At 44.5% G+C, this 24,837-nt stretch overlaps 1 protein-coding gene across 1 annotated transcript in view; it reads right to left on the bottom strand.

Annotated features, from left to right (window-relative positions):
* The window catches only part of LOC144174369 (structural maintenance of chromosomes protein 3-like), a 51,213-nt gene extending 29,261 nt beyond the window's left edge, over positions 1–21,952 (bottom strand). The window contains exons 1-15 of the mRNA XM_077703038.1: positions 21,845–21,952; positions 20,468–20,543; positions 20,341–20,379; positions 18,215–18,354; positions 15,283–15,362; positions 14,169–14,247; positions 13,858–14,090; positions 11,641–11,701; positions 10,680–10,760; positions 7,494–7,780; positions 5,801–5,945; positions 5,421–5,489; positions 3,638–3,741; positions 1,988–2,087; positions 837–982 (exon numbers count right to left, since the gene is read on the bottom strand). Coding sequence (XP_077559164.1) covers positions 837–982; positions 1,988–2,087; positions 3,638–3,741; positions 5,421–5,489; positions 5,801–5,945; positions 7,494–7,780; positions 10,680–10,760; positions 11,641–11,701; positions 13,858–14,090; positions 14,169–14,247; positions 15,283–15,362; positions 18,215–18,354; positions 20,341–20,379; positions 20,468–20,543; positions 21,845–21,859 — 1,655 coding nt within the window. The 5' untranslated portion in view covers positions 21,860–21,952. The remainder of the gene's footprint in view (positions 1–836; positions 983–1,987; positions 2,088–3,637; positions 3,742–5,420; positions 5,490–5,800; positions 5,946–7,493; positions 7,781–10,679; positions 10,761–11,640; positions 11,702–13,857; positions 14,091–14,168; positions 14,248–15,282; positions 15,363–18,214; positions 18,355–20,340; positions 20,380–20,467; positions 20,544–21,844) is intronic.
* Between the last annotated feature and the right edge of the window lie 2,885 nt (positions 21,953–24,837).

Below are 24,837 nucleotides of genomic sequence, written 5' to 3' on the forward strand. Positions count from 1 at the left end.
TTCACAATTTTATCGCTTATTTGAGAGAAGTGTGCATTAAAAGTAGTGTCAGTATGACTCGAACGAGGCAATCTTCCGAATGAATCAAACTTGTGTTTTGTCTGCATGGCCCCTTTAAGTATCATTATATAATAAAAAAAATACAGGTGTAAGAGATATAGGCACACACTGTGCAAAACTCTTAAATCTCTTGTGCCATTGTGGTGGCTTATTTGCCTCAACTATGCTGCTCGAGTTACTGATCTGCTTGACCGCGCCTGTTGCCTGGCAGTGCACACTGTGCGTAATCAATGGGCCATCACCAATGTGTCCAGAATGCTACCATTAGACCACCTATGCTCTAAATAGAAAGTGTCTCAAAATGGAGAGAGAGAGAGAGAGAGAGAGAGAGAGAGAGAGAGAGAGAGAGAGAGAGAGAGAGAGAGAGGGGGGGGGGGGGGGGGGCACCTAGCCTAGACTTTCTAAGAAAATACACAGCCTGCAGCGAATAAAGAGGGGGAGAGGAAAAAAGAAAAGAGAGAAGACGAAAATGAAATGCCAGCCATCACCATCAGATGGCTGAAAGAGTATGTTTGATATGTGCAATGTAACTGCCTAGAACTTTGTGGAACATTTTTCATACAATGCGGCCTCAGGCAAGCCTAAAAAAGAAATGCTGCATGGACACTTCTGATATGCCAAATGGCCACGGGCATCTAAAACAGCAATCTCACTGAGAATTCCCATTAGGGACAGACTATCCCAACTTAGTTCGACGTTCTTGGCACCTGTACCAGATGAGGCGCTTTTCAGAGATGGAAAGGCTATAGTGAGGGTGATGCCTGATATGCACTCACCTCTTCCCAAGTGCTGCCGCCACAGCTGTGGTCAAGCCATCAGGCACTTGCAGGTGGTCCGCAAGCATCCCAAGGTAATCTCCAGCAACTCCGTTCTCCTCGGTCTGAAGCACTTTTTTCAATCCTTGCCAGCCATTGAGCTCAGCCTGTAAAGTGGCATCCCCATGTTATCTATAGCTGGTATCTAGCTGCAGCTGGTATCTATCCTGGGTATCTAGCTGGCAGAGGACCCAGTTAAAAACTGCATCTTTTGCCAGATCACTTGTTTGTGTAACACGTGTATACATGCAGCACACAAAAGGATAAACTGCTGGAAGGTTTGTGTTCTGCTACAGCCTAAAGCTTCATTTTAGTTTCCACTAGAGTTCCTTGATATGTTCCTCTACTGAAGCATTTATGTACAGGAACATTAGGTTATGCAAGCTCTGTGCTTTTTGATAGTTTTGAAGACGCTCTTATTTGCGAATAGGGGATGTTCGCTGCCACTTGCCTCAGGGCAGGCAGAGCTGACACAAAACCTTTGCAAAATGTCATTCCGCCCTGCCCAACTGAATGTTTTTGCAAAATGTCCGAGAACCATGTCCTATTGATGCCTAGAAGGACAGCTTGTGCACTGTCATCATAAGTGAATGACAAGGGTCTCAGTCAATATATATTGACTGAGACCCTTGTCATTCACATATGTAATGTCTGACAATGGCAAGTGTAACCAGTGTGCCATTAGCTAGCAGTACTGCTCTTGATTATGTAAGTGCACTGCTGTGCCACATAGCATGTGGGTAAACACGACATACCGAGCACGGTTGTTCCAGCATCGAGGATGAAGAATTGCAATCAGCACCACATCATAATTGCCTGCTTCGTGACATGTGGCACTCACATCAGAAATATTTCCACTCCTCGTAGATCACACATTCTACGCGAGTGCTGTCACTTCCCCACATAAGTATAATGTCCAACAAATAGAAAGTGGGAAACCACCGCGGTGAACGTGGCAAATACAGAAAGTTGACCAGAGTGTCGACCCACAGCTAAGGTGCTTTCGAAACGTGCCACCATGGCATGGCTTGCAGTGGTGTCCTACACGAAGCGTTCATGGCCTGCACGGCCCACAAGCAATAATGTATGCAAGAGAGCCAAATGAACCGTACCATGCCCATTGCTGCGGCCATGTGTGGCTGAACCCGAATGATTTCATTCCGGGCTCTGTTCAGTGACTTAAGACAGTCTTCTTCCAATCTCTTGGCATGCCTGCACAAGAGCACAACAGGTTAGCCTATATGCCAAAACAGAGGCAGGAAATCATGTGCATACGATGAACTTTTTTTTTCTCTAGAAAGGCACCTACTACAGTCTAGTCCACTTACAACAATATCCAAGTGCCATGGAAATCCCATCGTTACAACCGATAATTGTTATACGCATTTACACGATTGTAGGTCGACCCTTTTTTTCAAATTTGACAATCCAATGTTGGGGGGTCGACTTAGAATCGAAATCGAACCGTCTGCCACTAGTAACAGCAAGAGAAAGGAGAAATCGCGGGTGCTACGGTGGGGACAGCTTTGCACCCTCGTTCCCATGGTTATGGTCTAAAATGTGAACCGCGTAGGGCGTTTTCTGCTCGCGAAAATGCGGCGCGCTGACGCTGCCGCAAATACCACCCGCATGCTGCGCGCTACGGGATCGGCGGCGGCAACATGGCGGCGTCACCAGCCGCGAAGAGGTGCACGTAGCTCCAGCAACCGCTTCTAACTGCTCTTTAGGATATCAATGAATGCACAAACGAAGACGTTTGTGCAGGGAAGGAGCTGATAATTTGGTCGAAAACGACACTATAAAGCATCATCCGCGCCGCTAGGGAAAGTGCCAATCAAATATCCGCCACCGTGGTAAGCCTAAACATCTCTGGCAGCGCCCGCCGGCTGTCCCGAGCGCTTTCAAACTGCCGCCGAAGTCGAACCATTGAAACGAAGCTTTATGCACCAAAGTTACACCTTTCAGAATTTGAGACTAATCAGAATGTGAATTTGTTTCTATGCTTTGCACATGAAGGGGCATAAAGAAGCTAGCACCCACAAGCATGACTAGTTACTAGAGAGCATAGTTACTTATTTTGTGAAAATTTGGTGCGCAACTACATCTACGATAAATTGTTCAGGACCTGACTGGAATTTTGTGAATATTTCTAGATAACTTAATAGTAAAATTTAAAAATGAAAAAAGAAGGGGGAGAGAAGAAGTTGATACCCGTTTGTACTAAAAAGAAATCTGAACACTATAGGTGAACACATCCTGAGCTCTGGCAGCCTAACTGCTAAATGCAAACTTGTTGTATTGTAACAAAACATGTACACAAATGAGTTCTGTGGTTAATATTAACCACAGAAGTCATTTGTGTACATTTATTCTACACATTTTCTATCACCTTTCGATCATTCGGATAATAAACACTGCAGCAGGGAATTAAACTTGACACTGCCATATTGGCTCGAGTCTAGCGTACCCTTCCAAGCTATACAACAGAAAGAAGAACCGGAAATGAGCTTTCGAAGTCGAGGTTTTACATACAATGAGCCAACAAAAAAGCAAATACAGAAAGATTTTATGGTTACGTTTTGAACCAGTATTACCATCATGCCGAGAACAATTGAACACTAAAACAACAATTACGAGAAAGGTATTGCCACAATTTCGTTGTCTGCTTATTAGCTCGTCCCTTCTTCAAAACACAAAAGTCAGCACAAAAGGTGCAAATGTTGAGAAAAAATGGCCCAGTGTGTCTAGCTTCCACGGCTCACTTGCATCTGTCGAGCGCAGCATAGCCCTCCTTCTGCAGCTTCACCAGGTCGGTCCTCATGCTCCGGTTGAAGTCCCACAGGGTGGCCAGCTCTGCCTGCGCCGTCTGAACACGCCAGGTTAGTCAGGATCAATCAACCGATCACTCACCACATCAATCACAAATCACCAGCAAGATCATGGACACAGCATGCGAGGCAACAAACTTAAAGGCCAACTGCACTCAAAATTTCGGCCTCTTGAACACACTATTTCCATATAGTCTGCTGAAAAAGAAAGCAAGACGCAAAATACAGCGGCTGAAATACGCGTGTGGACGCCGCGAGCGATCAGTAAAAATGGGAAATTTTGAAACCGAAACTACGGAGAGCACGGCCATTGATATGACGTTGCAGCCGGATGGTGAGCAGCTTGGTAGCAAGCCTGCACGCAAGCTTTACGCGCGCACAGGGCAGCAAATGGGTGAAGTGTCCGCAGCAGAGCTCGACCGGTTCTTCGGCTGCGTGGCTGGTCAGAGGAAAAAGCCCCAGACGGCCGAAGCATCACAGGTGCGTCATGGCAGCTATTTACGCGATCTGCCAGCAGGTGCAGCATGCTCTGCAACAGAGCTTTTTTTTAATTAACGAGGCATTTCACAGGGCCACCACTCGTGTCCCAGCTATTTGGTGGTACGTACTACAGATTAAAAATAAATTTTGTCAAGGTGAAATTTGAGTGAGGTTGGCCTTTAAGGGCAGAGGTGGCAATTAAAAATTTATGCACCGTTTTTATTGTAACCAAACTTGGCGCACAAGTACAGTTGATTATGGAAACATAAAAATAGAAGCAAGTTTGTAGCTATCTTGCACAGTTTCCCATTCATGAATTAATTCTTCTAATGTGTTTATCTTTTAATTAAATAATCAATAAAGCTTAAATTTGTAAAAGTCTTGTGCCACTGTATTCACATTGGTGTCCTGGGTGCAATAAAGGTATTTGTTTATTTTTGTATCCTGAGTAAATAACAACACGAATGGCGCAACATTCATACCCCATCCAAAAGGTGAAAAAATGGGCACATACTGAAAACCTGTTCAAGTTTATAGCTACAGAGCATGGAAAGAATTATGCATGCTATATAGAAGTTTGCATGTGCTGAAACCTCCATCAAACAAAAATTCCTTGAACAAGCTTTCCAGAACCCAACAAACAATCCATTACACCAACTGTGTAAATGAGGGCAAGCCAATTATTTTCTGGCCATCTAACCAGGGATTTATACACACCCCCAGACACCCCCACCCCCTAAAAAAAGATTCCACAACCCCGAGAGTACCCTATCCAGGGATTTTTGCACCCCCCAGGAGGATTTCAACACCTCCCCAACACTGAAATCCTGGATAAACCTCTGCATCTAACTCCAATTCTTCGTACAAATTTTTATCAAAGTAACCTCTATTGCCCAGGCACTTGCAATGACAAAAAGCCCACATCCTAAAGCAACATAAACTTGCCATGTCTTTGTACGTAACGTCTGCCTTGCAATTACTGCAAAATATGTCACAACATCAATCCATGTGACAATGTAAAGACTTGAACAGTGGTCCAGTGCATTCAAGCAGCTAGCCTGATGTTATAGTGTGGGAGACAAAACGTGCTGTACATCTGTGCTCCACAAAGCCGGCTGTATCAAATAAATGACACGCGAGTCAGCAACAGTCCCCATTTCAGGCATGGTTGTGTATCCTGTGGCAAATATGCATGCGAGCCAAGTGGTAACGAGCCTGGGAAACAAAAAACGCTTACCTGGTGCTCGGAGATGCAGTTGTCCCTTTCAACAGTGCAGTTTTGGATGTCCAAGCGCAGGTTCTCGTACTGGAGGCAATGGGACAACACAAAATGAGTCACATGCTCCAAGAAGAATCAAGTAAAGAAACTACACTTAATAAAAGCATTCTCTTCAACCAGTCTCTTTTGCCAAGGGCGCTTCATCGAAAAGCAAAGACAGATGTGCAGCGTCCAGATGAAAGTGACACAAATTTCAGAAGCAATAATTACATGTGAATTTTTCGAACAACAACCCTTAAAATATCTACAGGTGACTATTATAACATCAACAGAGCTGGCAGAGAAAACCCCAGGTACATGGATATAAATGCTCACATTTTGGGTAAAGTGACTCATACCTGACGCTGAAGTTCTTGCAAAGTAGATTCGAGCCTCTCGAGCTCTTCTTCAATCCACGTATTTCGGTCTTGGGTAGAGGTGAACGCATTGCTGTGGATCAGACGCTGCATTGTCGAGTGCTCGATGCTTATCAGTTCGTCAACCCTGAAGTGTGAAAAGAAACATGTCAGGTATGCATGTTAGGAGCTACATTTTCAGCTTATGTTGCTTCTCTTTCAACAATAATTTTGGATGGAAGAGGAGGAATGAACTTTATTTGTATCTTGTTTCTGGAGTCAAGGCAATGGGGGGTCTTCTCAGTCTAAACGACCGTGGGTAGTCGCTGCCTGATGGGCCCTTTCAATCAGCCGAAGCTGATTGGCGGGGTCCAGGTTGGCTAGCATGCCTTCATACTGCTCATGGCTGGGGTAGGGGATACACCCAGATCATATGGTGCAGTGTGCAGGGTTGAGGATAGTACTTGCAGGTGGTGGAGTAGGAGGTGGGGTGGATGGCGTGGAGGATGGTGCCATGCAGGTATGTGTTGGTTTGAAGGCAGCGGTAGGTGGTGGCTTCTTCCTTAGTCAACTTGTCGTGGGATGGGAGTCAGCTGCAGCGTTCGAGGAAGTAGTGTTCGAGAATATCTTTGTACTTTTGAGGCACAGAATGGTATGCTTCCAACGGTGACGCTGGAGTGTTAGAGGGGAATGCCCGGTAGATATGTGCACAGCTCATTCCCCTCCAGAGACTCATGTCCTGTGGGGTCCAGAGAATGTAGGGGTAAGGGGGCTAAAGATGGACTGTAGGATGTGGCGTGCTAAGAGAGCAATGTGACTGGCGGTGCATAGGCGACAGGCAGCTTCAGTGCAGGCTCTTCTCGTACTGTGAACAAAGCTGGGGTGGAGTAGTTCGCAATATTTTATTTGACAAGCATTTAAAGAAACATTCTCGTTGGGCAAAATTCAAAGCAGTGCTCATTTAAGATATAGTAATTCACATGTCTGGTGCATGGGTCTCCACTCTACAAGCACGTATACCCTGTTGTTGTTGCACCAGCAACGTATTGTAATGAAAATAACAAACACTCTCGCTAGTGCGTTCTACAAAATGCATGCTCAAGACTACCCTATTGTTTCTATTTGCCAAGCGGATCATTGACTTTAGCCGAGTACAGCCCCACATGTTGCACTGGTGTCCCTTCATGTTCGAACTTGCCAACTGCAAGAAGCATGCAGCAGTGACTGAATTGAACAGCTGGACACTTAGCCAGTATCTGCTGAACCAAGCTCTAAACAGCAATTGATTCTGCCTAGTACTGTATAATAAAAAAATCGTAGCCGCATATTGTTACTGTTTGCGTGTTTTAGATGGTTCTGTGCAAATATGTGTAGTAAAATGAACCAGAAAACATAAAAATACTTTTCCAAGTTATATAAATAACTATACGTTCTTAAATTTCCAGGGAGGCAAGGGCAGAAAGGGGGACAGAAAGGCCCCTTTTAACCAATAAAGCAATAAAATATTCAGGGATGTCTTAAGAGGTGATGCATGCAAGTAGATAGAAGACAAGAGCACTTGTCTGCTAATTTTCTCTTCTCATCTCTATCTTACCACGCTCTTTTTTAAATTTCGTCGCAGCCACAAATCAATTTGCCCAGACAATTGCATTCCATGGCTTAGCCAGCGTCAAACAAAAATGGAAGGTGTGTGTACCTTCCTTGGAGTTCGTCCTCTCTCTCCTCGAGAGCGCGCAACACCTCCAGGATCTCAGCGAGCTCCTTGGTCTTGGCTTCCATGTCGCGCTCTGCCACTTCAAGCTGAGCGGCCAACTGCTGTTGTGTGGTGTCAGCAGCGGCTATCTCTTCGCATAGCTGCTTTCCCAGCAGCTCTTCCCTCGCCACCCCGGCAGTGGCCTCGTTCAAGCGCTCCTCCAGGTCCTCCAGCCTCGACTGGAGGTCTTCTTTCCTCTCCTTGAGCTTCTTCAGCTTCTGCTTATTTTTCTGAAAGTGGCACGCGAAAAAAAGGAAGCAGGCAGGCAGCTGACACTTTACCAGAAAAAAAAAGGGTCAGGTTTTTGCAAAGATAATAAGCACATAGCGTTACATGAAAGTTAGGCTACCGGATGGTTGTACTCGGCCTGTCGCTTGCACTGAAGTGTGTGTCTGTGCGTGCGCTAAAGCACTTGTACAGATGGAGTGGCAGGCACGCCATCCATATATCGAGACTGAGTGATTAAGCGGTGTCAAAGCAGCCGTTAAACCCTCGCCTAGTCCCATGGTATTGCAGCGGTGAGACTCCAAAGGAGCACCGCTGTAATGCCTCCCAGGAGTGGATCACATGACGCGACCCCACACCTGCACTCCAGCGGCCCAAGGTAATTGGTCCAGCAGACCAAGGTCATTGGGACGCGATGAATGAGCTTGCAAAACATTCCGTAGTTGAGCTTTCACTCTAAAATTTTCAAATAATGAAGCAATATTCCTTCTTCTGAGGAAATATTAAGAGTGCGAAATACAATGACAGGTGATGGGAGTATTCTCATGTGCACGCGAATGTGTTGATTTCAAATCCTCTTTCCCAGGTGAAAAAAACAATTGGAGGCCCAATTGGACCTGTCGAAAACACGACTGGGCCAAATGGAACCATTTGAAAACACAAATGGTTCCATTTGGCCCAATCGTGTTTTCGGCAAGTCCAAATAGTCCTCCAATTGTTTTTTTCGCCTGGGTTGAGACTTTTAGTCTAGGAGTAGGTATTCCTTTCCCCTCCCCCTTTCATTCCTCAACCTTATTGTCATGTACTAGTCAACAGGGGCATCCTTTCCACCAAACTACAACAAATGTCAACAATGACACTACGATTGTGATGAGTCTTTTACGATGAAAACGATGATGAGGCATCCAGACATATGTGCATGCATGTGTTGCAGTCTATCGATTCTGCCAATGACATGAGGTACCTATTATGTACTTACACGAAAATTCCACCCTGTTGCCAGTTCAACATTCTATAAGGGGCCCGCAAATCAGCCAATGCTGAAATGATCTTTAAATTTTATTACCCAGTGAGCATAGAAGACCATTTGAACAATTGTAATTATTATTCCAATGTCGTTGTCACCCTCCCCCTTTTCCTTCCCATGCTTTTTTTTTCTCCCGCCTATCCTTCGGTATGTGGCCCACCTCACCCCAAAAAAACATATAGAACCTGCTTCTAGAATAAAAGCTGCTGGACTGCTTGAAAATACCCGTAAGAGACAGCCTAACATAATTTCTGGACAAAACACACTTCACTCCCCTTATACAACAGTTCTAAAATCAGCCATGCATGTTAGGTAGTGCACTGCAAAATTTAGAAAACTTCAGCACTGTTCCCTTTTTGCTGAAAAGAAATTCAGTGTCAGCATTAGAACAAAAGTATGTAACGAGCATGAATCACTAAGCTGAAAGATTTGTTCAAGGCTCATGTTGCGCATAAATTCATTTAGACAAATAAATGTTGTCCCTCACTCATTCTAACATAAACTTGAGCTTTCGCCATTCATGCTCAGCTCATGCTGATGACACAAATGGCAGCAGATTTAAGGCAAAAAATGGCTCAGGTTTAATACTTTTGAACCTATCGTATTTATTCGAATATAAAGCGAGGTTTTTTTTTTTTTCCAAAGTTCATAGCCACAACGTCATACCCCACCTTTGAAGCTCAATATATATATATATATTATGGCAATTTTTTTGACTTTCCAAACTGCACCCTCCCCTTATAATCGTGACCACCTTATAATCGAATAAAAACGGTAGTTCTCACGAGCAAAAGCTACCGTAAGACTACCGTATTTTTACTATTCTAGCGCGCACCTTCTTTTGCTAAAAGCTAGCCTTAAAATTTGTGTGCGCGTTACAATCGGGCTCAAAACCGAAACAGGTTTTAAATCGGCCAGCAACATTGCCATAGGCACGAGGTCCTTCCAATCTCCAACTCAATGCAATAAAAAAATCCGTCAACACCACGTGAGTGAATTTCGGCGCACTCATTCCTGAACGACATATCTTGGTCAGCTATTACACATTTTTCTACTATTGCAATTAGCCCGTCACACGTAGAATTATGAAGGTCAAGACACTTGAAATTGCAAACAGCTTCAATGTTTCCCACTGTAGTCTTATTCCCTGCAGGAGCTGGATAAGCAAGTTTACGGAGCACAATTTATATTTGGCTGCCACAGTTGCACGTGCAAAATAAAATCTCCCTCTTCTAGGTAAGTATATAGTGTCATGTATTTTACATCTGCGCGGTAAAGCCGGCGTCCCATTATTTTTTCGGATTTTCCAGCGCAAACCTACCCGCACGGTACAATCGGTGGCGCGTTATAATCGTGCAAATACGGTATGCACACAGCATCTCGTGAAAGTTTGCCTTTGCTTGAAATTTTGCAGTCTGCCCTCCAGGTAGCATATCCACTGCATGATTCAATTCGTCCTTTGACTTGCACTAAATCCAAGTAAGCGCGCCATCAATGGTGAGAGTGAGGGACCAAGCGCCGGCAAAGCAGCCGTTAAACCCTCGCCTAGTCACGTGGTTCGCTTGCGCTCAAGCAGACGCCCAGATGGCCCAGCCAATGCTGATCAATCGAGTGCAGGCAAAACAGATGTTTCATTCCCGCCCAGTCACGTAGTACTGCCGCAGCGAGACTCTGAGTGAGCGAAGTGATAAGAAAGGCACAGCTTGCGTGCCAGTGTCTGAAGGTCACTAGCGACGCTACGAATGACTTTGAAAGACACAGCACAGTACAGCTTTTGCGTTAAGAATAAAAAGGTGGACTGTGTATGTATAAATTTGTCCATGTGTTTCACGCGCAATCCTGGAACAGCAGGTAATTTCTGCATGGCAGCCTCTTACCTCAAGGGCCTGTGAGATGCGCAGGTAACTCTCCTTGACAGTCCCATGTTGCGGCGCTAGTTTTGCAATGTCCGACTCAACCTTGAGGAAGACGCATTTTGATCATTATCAGTCAAATAAAAAAAATCCCTACGTATCATAGCCACGCTACACATCTATACAGATACGTGCCAGATCTCAGATATTGCTTCTGATTGAGGGCCCTAAAGATTTTTTCACTTAAAACATTGAGACAGGCTAAGCTGCACTAAGCTAAGCTGAGCTAAGGCTAAGCTAAGCTAAGCTTCCTTTAAAGCACTTGCACCACAAAGAAAAGCTAATTGCTCACATTTTCACAGAATTATGCTGCTGTGAAAGTATAGCTTTTTCAGGCTTGGTTAGGCTACAGCTCTACACCCTTGCTTACTGCTAATTTTTACCAGATCAGAACAAACTACATCCTTGTTGTGTTTTTAGCTCTTGCAGAAGGAGGATACATGTGCTGCCCACAGTTTAAACACAACTTCCACCAAAGAGTTAAAATTAAGCCGTAAGTTGCCCTTTTACGAAATTTACACAACTTGACATTGCAGCAGGCTTAACATCCTATGTCTTCTTTAATGCATACTTTTGACCCTAAACCAATCGCAAATCATGCAGATTATATTTGGCCTTTAGGGCTAAACATATCATGCCATGAATCGATCCCTTCCAAAATGACAGGATACGGACAGAGAAGACTTATTTACCATTCTCTCTACATTTCACTGAAAGGCCTCTTGCCATTGGCACACACTGAGTGCACCTTATGGTGTCTTTCTATCTGCCCCTCCCCCTCCCTCCACATTTTCTTTCATTCCGTAATGACTGCTTTAATTGCAACCGACTTCCGAGTCAACAAGCCATATTTATAGTTTGTTTTTTTTTTTTATAGAAGTGTCACCAAACAATCCATAAATTCGAAACTGGAACCCTTTCTTACCTGCTTTAGCCTCCGCATAAGAACCTCTGCCTCCCGTTCCAGAAAAACAGCGTTTATGGTTCTGATAAAATGAACAAAATCAGCATGTCAAACAGCATTCAGCAATTCCTGTCACAACAAGCCATCATGGCAAGAAGCGGCTGAGAACTATACGAGATGCCACAGACAAGCAAAACATGCAGTGCACAGCAAATTTTTGTAGCTTAAACTATGAGTGCAGAACCTGAAAATGCATATGCACTAGTCTCTGTTGATTTTATACATCTACACTCGAACAGCCTGACCACCCCCCCACCCCCCATTCCAGGACCCCCGCCACTGACCAGCACTGGCATGAACAAAAAAGGTCTCACTGGGCCCATTTACAGACTAACGTATGTGTACGTGAGAAGCCCTTAAAGGAACCATGCAGACAAAACACACAAGCTTGGTTCATTCAAACAATTGCCTCATTGGAATCATACTGACCCCACTTTTAACGGAAATTTTTGCTCAAATAGGCTACATAATTAGGAAAAAAGGGAATGGCCATGCGACCCACTAGCTCATTTCCCGCAACAGAACCTCTGATGTCATACGTGCCCAGCTATGCGATTGGCTGAGGCCGGCAAAAGCAAACACAAATTAGGAAGGTCTTATAAGTTTGCCGAACGAGCTATTTGCACTTAAATGTAATGCATATTCATTTACAGCAGTATGAATGGCATGGTAAAGAATGAAAATTACAAAAATACACGTACAAAAAGAAGCACCGATGTGTACTGCTGTTGGAACTGCACGCACTATGTTGTTTAAGCTACACAGCACTGCGGCTCTTTGGGGTTGTCTCAGACGTCACTGGCTGATTGGCGTAAGCGACGTTGCCTTACGTGACCATATTTGTCAAGCGAACACCATGTTTCACGAAAAGATTATTTTCTACCATAACAAAAACAAGCCAGGTATAAATACGGTCAAAAACAAAGGCAGAAAACAGTCAGCCACAGTATGGGGTCGCCATCTAGGTTGACTAACGGAAAACAAAGCTCCCCAGCACATATGACATCATTGCACACGTCACGAAAACACATGATTTGGTGGAATGATCAAAATTTTGACCTAAATTGATTAATTTTTCAGTGAATAAAGCATCGTTTGCTTCCGGACAAGTGCTGCGGGCACCAAAAAACATGAAATCTTTCGAATAAAACAATTGTATTTTGTCTGCATGGCCCCTTCAACGAAACAAGCTGCCTCGTAACAACGAAAAGCCACCTGAAGACTTTGGTTCACCCAGCATTCAGACGGCTAATAATAAATTCCCATGCTGTTTGCCTGGCTAAACTGGCCACATTTATGTGCTCAAGCCAAGTTGTGAGCCTTTGATTCTTGACAAGTTGCTGTGAGATGGACATGCTGACAGGTAATCCAAGATGATGTGGGAAATTGAGTGCTGCAGGTTGTGCAATAACAAAAAAGTTACTACAACATACTGCCATGAAGTAAAGAAGGAAATGAAGTTCTTGTTGCAATTAACATTTTTTGGAGCAAACTTTTGTGCCGAATTAAGCTTAAAGAAAACACAAGCTGCGTAGAAGCAGTCAACAAAGTGACCTGCACAGACTAGTGTCGGTGAATCGAATGCCACAGCGTTTGTCCTCCACGCATTTGTCTTTCCACACTATACTTCCTCAAATCGCCGAATTAGGTTGAGAATCCAGGCGACCAGAGAAGGGCATTGTACTCTAGCGACGACAGGACGACTCTGCTATACTTTCTGGAATCGTCGAATTATATTGAGAATACTGATGATCAAAGAAGAAAATTTTACTCTGGTGACGACAGGGTGAAACATACTCCCTACAAAATAAGATAGCCTGTGCTGCACATAAAAGAAAGAGAAGAGATCCTAACTGGCCTAGCGCACATGCCATGTGCAACGTACGCACAGCATTGGTCGGCTACAGCGTATGCCACTTCCCCTCATCACAGGAGAAGCTAACAAAACCCCATTTTCAATTGTACGTTACCATTTGTATTCAAGCTTCAAGCTCCCTCTGCCAGTTGTCTAGCTTAGTAAGCCAGCGCGATGGCTCGGCTAACATTGCCATTTTCCATTAAAGTTATTCTCTTTCTCTCTCTCTCTCCCCAGCAGTTAGTCCTGCTTTATGCTGTCCCCGGCTTCGTCTATGCCCTTGGAGATTAAATACACCTACATGTCCTGATGACGGCACTTGCCTGATGTCAAGCTCCAGTTGCTTGTACTGCTTTGCAGCCTTAAGTTCCTCCTCACTCTCTTCCAGTTTCTTTCGGCATTCAGCGGCGATCTCGTCAGTGCGGTCCCGATCGGTGTCTCCACCGTCCGAGCATTCATGGCTCGACTTCTGGAGCTCCTTGAGAGACTCTCGGCCTGCAAACCGCATCACCATCCTCAGCCGGTCTCGGGAAGACATCAGCAGGACTTCGCGAACCTGTGAGAGTGTGAGACAGTTACGGAAAGCCTGTGAGAGAGCCGAGTTCCCGAGGTACGACTTCCATCACCGACATACCTGGCCCTGCCTGAGTATGTAAAAGGAATTCTCAGATGAGAAACCAGCAACGTGAAGGTAGTCAACAAGTTGCTTCTTTCTGTAAGACAAACGAAAATCAGGTAAGACAACATCCGCAACCGTAGTCTGGTGACGAAAGACTATTCCTTTATTTAGGCAGGTACACCTCAAAGGAAATAGAGTCCAGCTGCGCAAAAAATGCGATAGATATATTCTACTGTGCACTTATTACTGAACTGCATGATTTTACTAAATACGCATTGCCTGCACCCAGTTTGAAAGGCACTACTGTTTTTGTTTTAACTTGTTTGTTTCGGTTGTTTTTATTATGTCAACAATTTACTTTAGCACAGGCAAGAAATAACCAAATGGTAGCAATATTACCGCAAAAATAAGTTTTTTATCAGGTTGGGCAGAATTTTTTTTGACAAAACAGTATCATTTTTGCAGTTCGTTCAGTGAGCTACGAATGGCTTTTAGCTTTTCCGTATGGCACCTGCATTGCATGATAAATTGTGCCACGATATGATTGTGCAAGATGCCACAATAGAGAGGATCCCAGCCACAACTCGAGAAGCATGCTTGAAGTCCTTCCATGACCGAGGTGTTGATGTGGGACCACTGATGGGACCTACAAAAGTTCAACTTCATCTATCCTGGGCTTAGCTGTATCCTGTGCTACAAGAACACACACGCTGCACTCCATCTGTAGTACACTGTTCTCTGCCTTTACTAAACACAAGTCCACTTCCTCTGTCAACGCTGCTCCCATTATATTCGGAAAAAGAAGCTGAAGACAACCTTTGTTTGAATGTGTCTGTGTTTTTGCAAACAGCAGGCAGCGATGTTTTTATTTTTCCTTCCACCATTGCCAAATCTAGCAGGACATCATGGTGAAAAAAGCCTTAAGAGGAACGTGCAGTGCCATCATGTATTTAATGCCCTGTCGATCTCTGTTCATATGTTTTGCTACTTGTTGTATTTGATTATCTCGGCCCCGATTATAGTTTTCTGCCCACTCCTCCTGTAGTGCCGTGTTGGGACTGCTGTATGCACAAATAAATAAGTTACCAGGCGCCAGAACATCGCAAAGTGGAATGCAGTTGATTCTTACCCAACTATGGTAGTTCCAATTTTGAGTGATGTGGAAGTTGGACTAATTGTCCTTGTCACGGTCACAATGTCTTGGTCAGACTGAAAAAAAGAAAAAAACAAAGGCACCAGTTAAAGGCCACTGCAAAAAAATTTTCAGCCCCTTAAATGCACCATTTTCCAGTAGTATTACTTCAAAACGGTGCTACGTGTAAAATTTGGAGGCCCAAATATGCGTCACTGCATCGTAAACGAAAATCACAAATGCTCTTTCCTAAACTGAAACTGGAAAAAAAAAAAAAAAAAGTGGGCGGCAATTACAATTAGTCGGAAGTGACACTGCACACAGGAATCGAGTGGGCGCAGCCGGCAGATTCTCCCATGGCTGCCCGTGAGAAGACGGCGCGCGCATTCGATGTGTTTCGGGTCATCCATTTTTTTCAAAAACTCAAAATATGCGTGAAAAGGGGTTGGGAAATTCTTGCGACCATTACTGCTTCACTGTGAGTGGCTGAGATGTGCCTATAGTCATCCTGTAAAAGGTAAACGTATGCTTCGCGAGGGGTGAAGGCGAAGTGAGAGGTAGGAAATAGGTACACAAAAGGCTGCGTTGAGCGCTAGATGGGCGCCGGCACAGGGCATATTGGCTGGGCTGACTGAACCAGCCTGCACTTGTGAGAGAGAGAGAGAGAGAGAACCACTTTATTTTACAACTGGGACTTAGGGGGGAGGGATGGCCAAAGCCCATACGGCTTCGGCGACCGCAAGGGCCCGTGCGGTTAGAGTTTCCTGAACCGCCAGGTCCGAGCTCCCCAAGGCCTGTTCCCAGTGGTGGGTTGTGGGGTAGGAGGGAAATGGGTCGTGTGGACACTCACACAGCGAATGAAAGTGGGTATCCCATTGGTGGCAATGAGGGCAGTGGGGTGTTGGAAACTTGTGTAGGTGCGTGTGTGTGAGCGTGGTTCTGTGGGGGAAGCAGTGAGTTTGTAGGATGCGCCATATGTTGGCGGCAGCGTGCTTTAGTGACGGGTGCGGTGGGGGATAGTGCCTGCGGAGGAGTCGGTAGTCCTGGGCGACTTCTCGATATGTTAGAAGTGCATACCAAGAAGTCCTCGGGACACCGTTGTTAGGCGGAAAAGAGAGGCCTGCTCGGGTGGTCAGTGCTCGAGCTTGATGGTGGGCCGCCTCATTACCGCCTATTCCAGTGTGGGCCGGGGTCCACAGCAGCAACACGGGTTGGGTGGGGGGCTTCTTCCGCAACATTTGCAGTGCTACTTTAGATATGGTGCCTTTGCCAAAGTTGCGAGCACAAATTAAAAAACCTACACTGGGAGGAAAGTGCTGAAACATGCCAGCTAGCATGTAAGAAGTCGGTTTCAGCGCATATTATCAAAGTTCAAATCCAGAATTTTGTTATTTTTGTTTACTCCGGCGGCTTTGTTTTTGTTAACACGTTGCACGCAACAAATCTTTAGGTAATGATGCACGTCGATATAAAAAGCCATGCAGAGACAAAAGCACTGCAGTGTCTTCGCTGGTGTCGTGAAACAATGACCTTACCCGAGACTCAATACTGCATACCTTGTTATTAGCCATTCTGCCATATCTTCTTTTTTTCTAATTGGTGAGCGAAATGTTGCAACAGCGGCTAGTTTTTATTTCTTTTTTAATGAAGTTGTTTGAGCTGAATCGATTCCGTGCAGTGCGCCGCGTGCTGTACTTGTTCGTGTCTTAACTGGCCGCAACAACAGTAACAACAGTATATTGCCTTGTGTATTCCGCCTTCGTGCCACTCGCGCTCTTGAAGAGTCGATCAGCTGCAATCGTACAGTGCGCCTATGGTGCGCCGCACAGCTAGCTGCCATACTCATTCGCGTCCCAACTGGCCACGACAACAGCGAATTGTCTTGTCAGCCGTTCTCGCTTGTCGTGCACTTGTAGAGCCAGCCGGTGGCCGGCCGCGAGCTTGCAGTGCGCCACACAGCTGATGTGCTCGTTCGCGCGCCCGATGCACCGACCAGCCACACCAAGAGCGTATCGTCTCGCCTAGGCCATGCTCGCGTATCGCATGCTTATAGAGTCGGCCGAGAGCCTGCTGCGACCGTCGCAACCACGAAATCAGCCATTGTGCAACTGCTGTACTCGCTCACCAACGGCGTATGGCCACGTATCGCCTCGAATCGAACGACGGGTGGCCCTGGCACTCTTCGAGTTTGCTCTTTTTGTCTCGGCAACCCAAAGCTTCTTCGTCTCCTCACATTTCAGAAACGTGTGAAAGCAATTGTTCATGCACGATGAACAAATTATGCTGCTCACTCTCGTGAGGCTGCAAATAAAAGGGCTAGTGAGGAGAGATGAGGGCAGGACGGGAGTCCTGACTGGAACGTCACGTATGGAAGTTTGCCGCAGTGGCAACCAGTTGTCGCGACATTCTGATAGGTGCTGCGTTGGCTGAAGTGGTGTGCTTTCGAATGGTTCTAACAAAAGTACTGCGCGCGTGTGGAGTTTAAAATTAGGTCAAAACAGACTTTAGTGGTGTATACCACATAGTGATACAGAATTTCGGGTAGGTCATTATCCGGGGCAAAAGCAACTTTAGGCGATCATGTCATCACAGATAGTTAAAGATGTACCACACGTCATAAAATCAAACACACAAGATAAACGCCACCAGAAATGATTGCTAGCTGTATCACAACCACTGAAAACATTAGCAAGAAAAAGATAAGACAGACTTGTGCGCAAAATTAACTGTCTCTCCTTGCATGTTGACCCTGACAGAATGCCAACTGTTAAACAAAGATCTCCACTTGAGTGCGAAAAAAAAAAGACGACATAGAAGTTTTAAGATGCCTGATAGTACTGCTGTGAATCATGCTTTGTAAATGGTTGTAAATGTAAACAGCGCTGCCGACGTTGCCCGTTTAAGGTGCCCCATCAGCACCAGCACTTACAGGTAGACGGTGGCTCGTGTTGTTGAGAACCACCTGCACAACGGCAGCCCTGACCTTCACACCAGGGGTAGTGCTCAGCAGGGACTGACGCTGCTGCTGCGTCAGGGACTCAGCATCCATGGAAATCAGGCTTTCAATGGCTGCAGAACGAGGACCAGATAAGGGGAGACGCAAGATTGGGAGCAGGTGTCCACACATTCTCTTTCTCATTGGTGACTGACATGTGGCCCTTCCCCCATTGAACCATGCGACATTTATTGGAGAAGAAAACTGCACACAGTTCAAAACTACAACGATAAGGAAGACCTTACTAAATACAAACTTTAGAGCTGCTTCGCTGTTGCAGTACTGCTGGCAAAAAAAAAAAAAAAAAAAAGAAAGAAAAAAAATGAAAGAGGTAAGTGGGGCATGAGAAAGGAAAGAAGGAAACACGCAAGCAAAAAAAGAAGAGAGCAATTAGGCACAGCAGTGACCGAATGAAGCGCAGTGTGATCCACGCTAGGCTAGCACAAAAGCCTTGCCGACACCCGACCATGTTTGTTTTTGGAAAGTCCTTTTGATATTCACCATTGTGTCATTCTAGAGGTGTGCGAACACCGAATTCGGGACTGCAAGTCGAGTTCAAATTGTAAAAACTGACTAAGAATCGGATCGGATATTTTCGAATATGAGTATTTTTGCTTTGGTGTGTATAAAAGTTCGAAAACATAGCTACTAAAATCAGAGAGATTACTCCGGCAGTGAAGTCTTAACACATACGAGTGGTTCACGTACTAGTGCTTGCATGCTGACAAAATGGAACAAAAAATTGGAAATTAAGGGTTGAGACATGATCGCAAAGCAGAAAAAGAATTTGCCATACATAGCCACGAAGAAATTTTGGTTCTTCAACATGCCGGGAATATTAAAAGTATATTTGATGGGCTGTGGTCCCTTAACTTATTGAAAACAGGCCTTTGCTAGGCATGCTTGAAGCTGGTATAATCAGTACCTTCCTGCGAGTCAGTAAGCAATAACGGGATGGCAAGCTGGGCGAGTTGGTATTGGTTCATGGTGATAGAAAATAGCTAGCGCGAGGAAGACGAGGCTATTTTCTATCACCATGAAGCAATAACGGGATTCCTTACAATACTCATGCCACTATGTTGACAGGAAATTTATTTTTGGTTTATAAATTTGACATAACTAGTGATTTACTTCAGCTAACATACACCAGAGTTAGTGTACACTTGATTCCGCAAGGTTCACACGTGTTGGGCTTTTTTGCACAAATTTAACGTCATGCAAGAAAGCCGATCTTAAAAAGCTAAAAAGCAATGCCGCGCGGTGAAGCTTGAAAGTTCACTCGTTATATGGCAGAGGGGCAACTTTTATTGCTCTACTATTTGTAAATTTGGAATATTTGAAAACTTCGAATACTTCAAACGGTAAAGCTGCACAGATAATTGAAGCTAATAGCAAACACTATTTTTCGGGTATTAGAAGGTGCGAATACTCGCACATGTTTAAGTTTTTTGACAGCAGACAAACTTGAAGGAGGTCATTTAAATATGTTTATATTTAAATATAAGTTGAACTAGAGCTCTCTGCCCTTAATTTTAAAGCTTCAACAGATGGATCTGAAAATTAAATACGTGCACTTCTAAGAAAAGTCACAAAGAGTTAAAAAAAAAATCTAAAGCTCTGCACTAATTTTAACCTTCTGCTTGCACCTGCAGCAGCACTCGATCATTTCAAAAAACATCAATGTAAGCAGCATGATCTACGTGCCCGATAAACTAAACGTTGCGTAAACACCTAAGAGATAACGATAGAAATGTGCTTCAGGTTATCAGTAATGCCACAAAGATGGGTTATATGACCAGCCTATGCAGTCAGTTTAAAGACTGCATTACTATTGCACACATACCAAATGTTTGAAAAGAAGCATAGGTACAAGCATAATTTACTGAAAATCAGGTGAAGTGAAGGACTTATTTCTACTCTAACAGTCTGTTTGGCACGATTTCTAAGAAAACTTTGGTGCAGGTCGAGCTCAAACAAAGACACGCCTATTTGTTCCAAACGCGCGTTTGAAGGGAATGCTGTCGCTGTATCGTATGAGGTGACAAAGCGATATCACGTACCATACAGGAGGTTGCTTTTTCCGGCTCCATTCTGGCCAACTGAAAGATACAGATAAGAAGGCACCGGGCGAGGTATGAGGTACGTCAGAGCAGGAAGATTTGCACAGCACCGGCCTTATACACTTACCTATGATGTTGACACCTGGTGAGAGGGGACCAAGGGTCGCCTTGCTGCTGTAGCTCAGGAACCCTTCCAACGTAACCTGCGTTTGTGCCAAATCAAGGGCAAAGCTAGAACCCTAGGTGTAACCATGCAATAACTAAACGGTGACATCTGTTGCTAAGTGCACTGAGCTGTTCACTGTTGCAATCTGAGTTTACTTTTGGGGGGAGGGGGGCTATTTTGTACTGCAGTATTATGCTGTGCTTATGCAGTTTCTCAGCCAGTTAAAAATCACCAAATAATGTGTGATGATTGTTTCTCGTGCTCCTCTCTGTTATAACCCCTTGAACTTTGCTGCGTTTTTTCCTACACGAGTATCTGACAGGGCTGCTGAGATGGTTACCCGAGAGATAAATAAAAATGGTAAGGATAAATTTCTCTTTTGCTGTGATGTACTTAAACAGGGCTATGCGATGACAGATGTAATGAATTATGAGACTAAAAGGACACTATAATCGTACTGTCCAAGAGAATGTGGCACTGATTTTCTTCCAAGTGACCAGCAACCTCGCATAGTCTACCGTGTCACATACGGTAAAGATTATTTATTGCCGGTTGTATTTTTGCTTTACTTTGTTACCCTGTGTTACGTGCTAAAGCAGTGCTGCCTTGAAATTTTAATCGATACCTATTTTCGTATGCCAACGGCAAGTCAGTGGGAATCAACTGCACTAAAATTACCTTTAGAGCTAATGCTCTCAATGAATTCGTTTCAACTGTCTGTGTATCAAAAACCATCCAGTAGTTACTCCAGCATGCGACCTTAGAAAAACAGACCATTTTTTTTTTACACAACTTTCAATTATTTTAAATCGTAAGAAAACAAATTAAGAAAAATGTTTCTTTTGATACATCTGTCTCCGTCGCGTTTTCCAGACTTGGAGTCAGCATTGCTTTTCACTTAGTTTTTTTTTTTTTTTTTTTCTTTCTGGTGCTCACCAAAACCGAAAAAAAAAACGGTTGCAAGCGCTAACATCGTTTTACACCCCGCACAAGTTTTCCTCGCACTAAGTTTGCAAGTTGGGTTTTTATACAAACGTTTTTTATTTACCTTTCAAGAGCAATGAGCGCACATAGCAGAGACGCCTGTCCAGTATGTGATAACGCCTTGATACGAGATAAACGATATTACGGCTTCGATTAGTGGCACTTGCGCAGCGCTACAATTATTTTCGTCGTTGTCATGCGGATTCAAAAACAAAGAGTGTTACATATAAATCGAATCACCTCAGCTTTCAAAATGCCGCCTTAACTGTCGTGTAACGGCTCTTCGACGAATGGGCGCGCATCATTTCACCGACGCAAACTTCACTTGATGGAGACAACACTAAACGCACTTACCTCTTCTATGTACATCTTGAAGAAAATGCGGACAACCGTTTTACAACGCAGTATTCGGTAATTATAAAGGTTAAACTGACAGTTGGGTCAGCCCAATCCTCATTTCGGTCAAGCTTCGAAACAATGACCGTTAATTTTTTGAACTAAAACTATTCAAAACATCATGGAGAAAAGAAACTGCAAAACGTTTGATGGCGCTAGACAACATCCCAAGCTTTTGCTTGATAATGATGATGATGGTGACTAAAGGTTTTCTTTGAATTGGCGTGATGGCGAGCGCAGTCTGACCTGCAGAAGTTATCTACTGTTGCTTGTCTTTTTTTCTCTCTCTCTCTCTCTCTTATGCTATGTGTGATGGCACTCGATCGGCCGCTCCATTTGAGAAAGTGAAGGGTAATACTACCAGTAATGCAGCCGCGCCTGTATCTGAAATTGGTAAAATCATCGAGCTTGTTCTTCGAAGTTTGTGGCACGGCCGCTGGATGAAAGGCGCACTGCGCTCTCATCCAGCGGCCGTGTTTGTGGGCTCGAATCCACATTGTTTTACGCGTGAGCGTGAATGCCCTCACCTGGAAGAAGTTCCGCGATAAAAGTCAAGAAAAAGCGTAAGTGATGTCATGTCGGTGTATGAAGCCTCTCGATCGAGGTTACAGAGGGAAGAATGTGGCGCGAGAAAGAAAACGTGTTGCTAGGCGACACTATATTCTAGGGACCATAGCGACACCCAGGAATAAGATAGACACCCAGCGCGTTCGAAGCGCGTCGTCTGCTCAGCAGGGGTCCCACGAATCGGTTTTTGGGGGACGGGGGGTGAATTTTAGTACAAAAAAAAAAGAACGTAGTGTCCAGAAAAATTATGCCATTTTATTTCAACAATAATTGCGTTTACTCTTCGTAATGGGTAGTAAAAACTTGCGGTGCAGCTTTTTATTTCGTTAAACTCTAGAAAGGCCTAAATTTTATTTCAAGATTTATCAATGTTTATACACGCGGAAATCATTGCTCAGCAATATTTACCATCGTTACAGAATGGTAATCAGCGCTTGCGGTAGATCTATATGAGCACTGCCGGCAGAAACATGAGTACAAATTTACTCTTCCCTTTATCAAGTTTATTTATAGACTGTTTTTATACAAAGACTGTTTTTATACAAAGACTGTGTTTTTATAGACTGTTTTTATATTTATAGACTGTTTTTATTTCGTTTTTCTGAAAGAAACTTAAGTTTGATAGCAGAACTGCGACATTTCGGGGTATTTAAATATAGGGCAAATGCAGAAATCGGTTGAAACCAAAATTTCTTACTGTTACAACGTGGTGAAAAGTGAAAACAGTAAGGATAACAAGTGCATTCTACTTCCTTCGTTGCCTCTTACCGATGTTGACGTGCCACATCACGGCCCCTTAAAGGAGCCATGAAGAGAAAACACAAGTTTGGTTCATTCAAAAGATTATCTCGTTAGAATCATACTGACACCACTTTTAACGTAAACTTCGCTCAAATAAGCTACATAATTAGGAAAAACGGGAATGGTCATGCGACCCACCAGCTCATTCCCGCAACAGAACCTATGTCGTCACATGAGCTAAGCTCTGCGATTGGCGGAGGCTGGCAGAAGCAGACGCAAATTAGGTAGAACTTACAAACTAGACGAACGAGCGATTTGCGCTTAAATTTAGGGCACATTCTTTACAAAGCAATAAGAATGATGGGACAAACAGTGGAAGTTACGAAAGCACATGTAAACATAGTAGTACTGATGCGTTCTGCTGTTCGTACTGCGCACAGCATGCTTGGTTTCGCTGCACAGCACTACGGGGCTTGGGGTTGTCTCAGACGACACTGGCCGATTGACGCAAGCAACGGTGTCTTACGTGACCCCATTTGTCGAGCGAGCACTGTTTCAGGGAACGAATATTTTGTCCCAGAACAAAAACAAGCCAGGTTTAAATGCGGGCAAAAACAAACCAAACGCTTGCCACGGTATGGCGGCGCCATCTAGGTTACGGGACGTAAAGAAACGCGGGAACAAACCAACACCGCTGTACAGGGTGGAGACAACCTTTGAACGGTCCCGTGCCGCCGCAATTGGGCCAACGGGCTCAACGCGTTATTCTTTTCGTTTCCCACGAGACCTAGCAACGCGAAACAGACAATATGATTCAAACTTCTTCAGTAAACCGCGTTGCGGCGATAATTTTAGCGCGGTTTTGACACAATGACTTGCTTCGGCGGCTAGCGAGCAACCGAAAATGGCGGCGCCAGCGTATACGTGTCTCTACCCTGTACGGCGGATGCGTGAATGAAGGTATTCTAGGCTGCAGAGCGGTCTGTTTCAGTGATGTCACTTGGGACCACGAAAACGCACGATTGAGCGGTAAAATCAAAATTTTAACCTAAATTGTTTAATTTCTCAGTGAATAAAGCACCGTTTGTATCCGGACAAGCGCTGGGGGCACTATAAAACACGAAATCTTTCGAATAAAACCAACTTGCATTTTCTCTTCATGGAAGCTTCACAAAAGAAGTTCAGCCCTTCGTCTCCTCGCGCTATCGAAGCCGAAGCGGAGCGTTCTATGACATGACATGAACATTCCTATCAACATTAATATCCCTGTGAATGTTCAAAAAGGCTAATCCCTTGAAACCCTCCTCAATCATCGTAGACCGGAGCTGTGTCTTCAAGCGCCGTAACATTCAAAACGTGCTTTCCATTGAAGCAACGCTGACTGAAAGCGACGCTAGGATCTGCAGTAGTGTTCGTACATTAGTTCGTACATCTCCATCGCAAGCGTCGAGGGCCTCAAGAGCAGTCGATAGAAATCGACGGCTAACCACCTGTCGAATTCAGTTGGCCTTCATCAGCAGCTAGAAGTTCGGAACATAACGTTTTCATCGCTGCTTGGTCCGAGTATTTGATCATATACAACTTTCTGTATTCGGGCGTCATTTCCTTTGAACCCCTCCTTTATAAGAGAGTGGGGCACGCAA

This window comes from Haemaphysalis longicornis, unplaced genomic scaffold (genome assembly GCF_048455015.1).
Source record: "Haemaphysalis longicornis isolate Haplotype H1 unplaced genomic scaffold, Haemaphysalis longicornis Haplotype H1 scaffold_3, whole genome shotgun sequence".
Lineage (NCBI taxonomy): Eukaryota > Metazoa > Arthropoda > Arachnida > Ixodida > Ixodidae > Haemaphysalis > Haemaphysalis longicornis.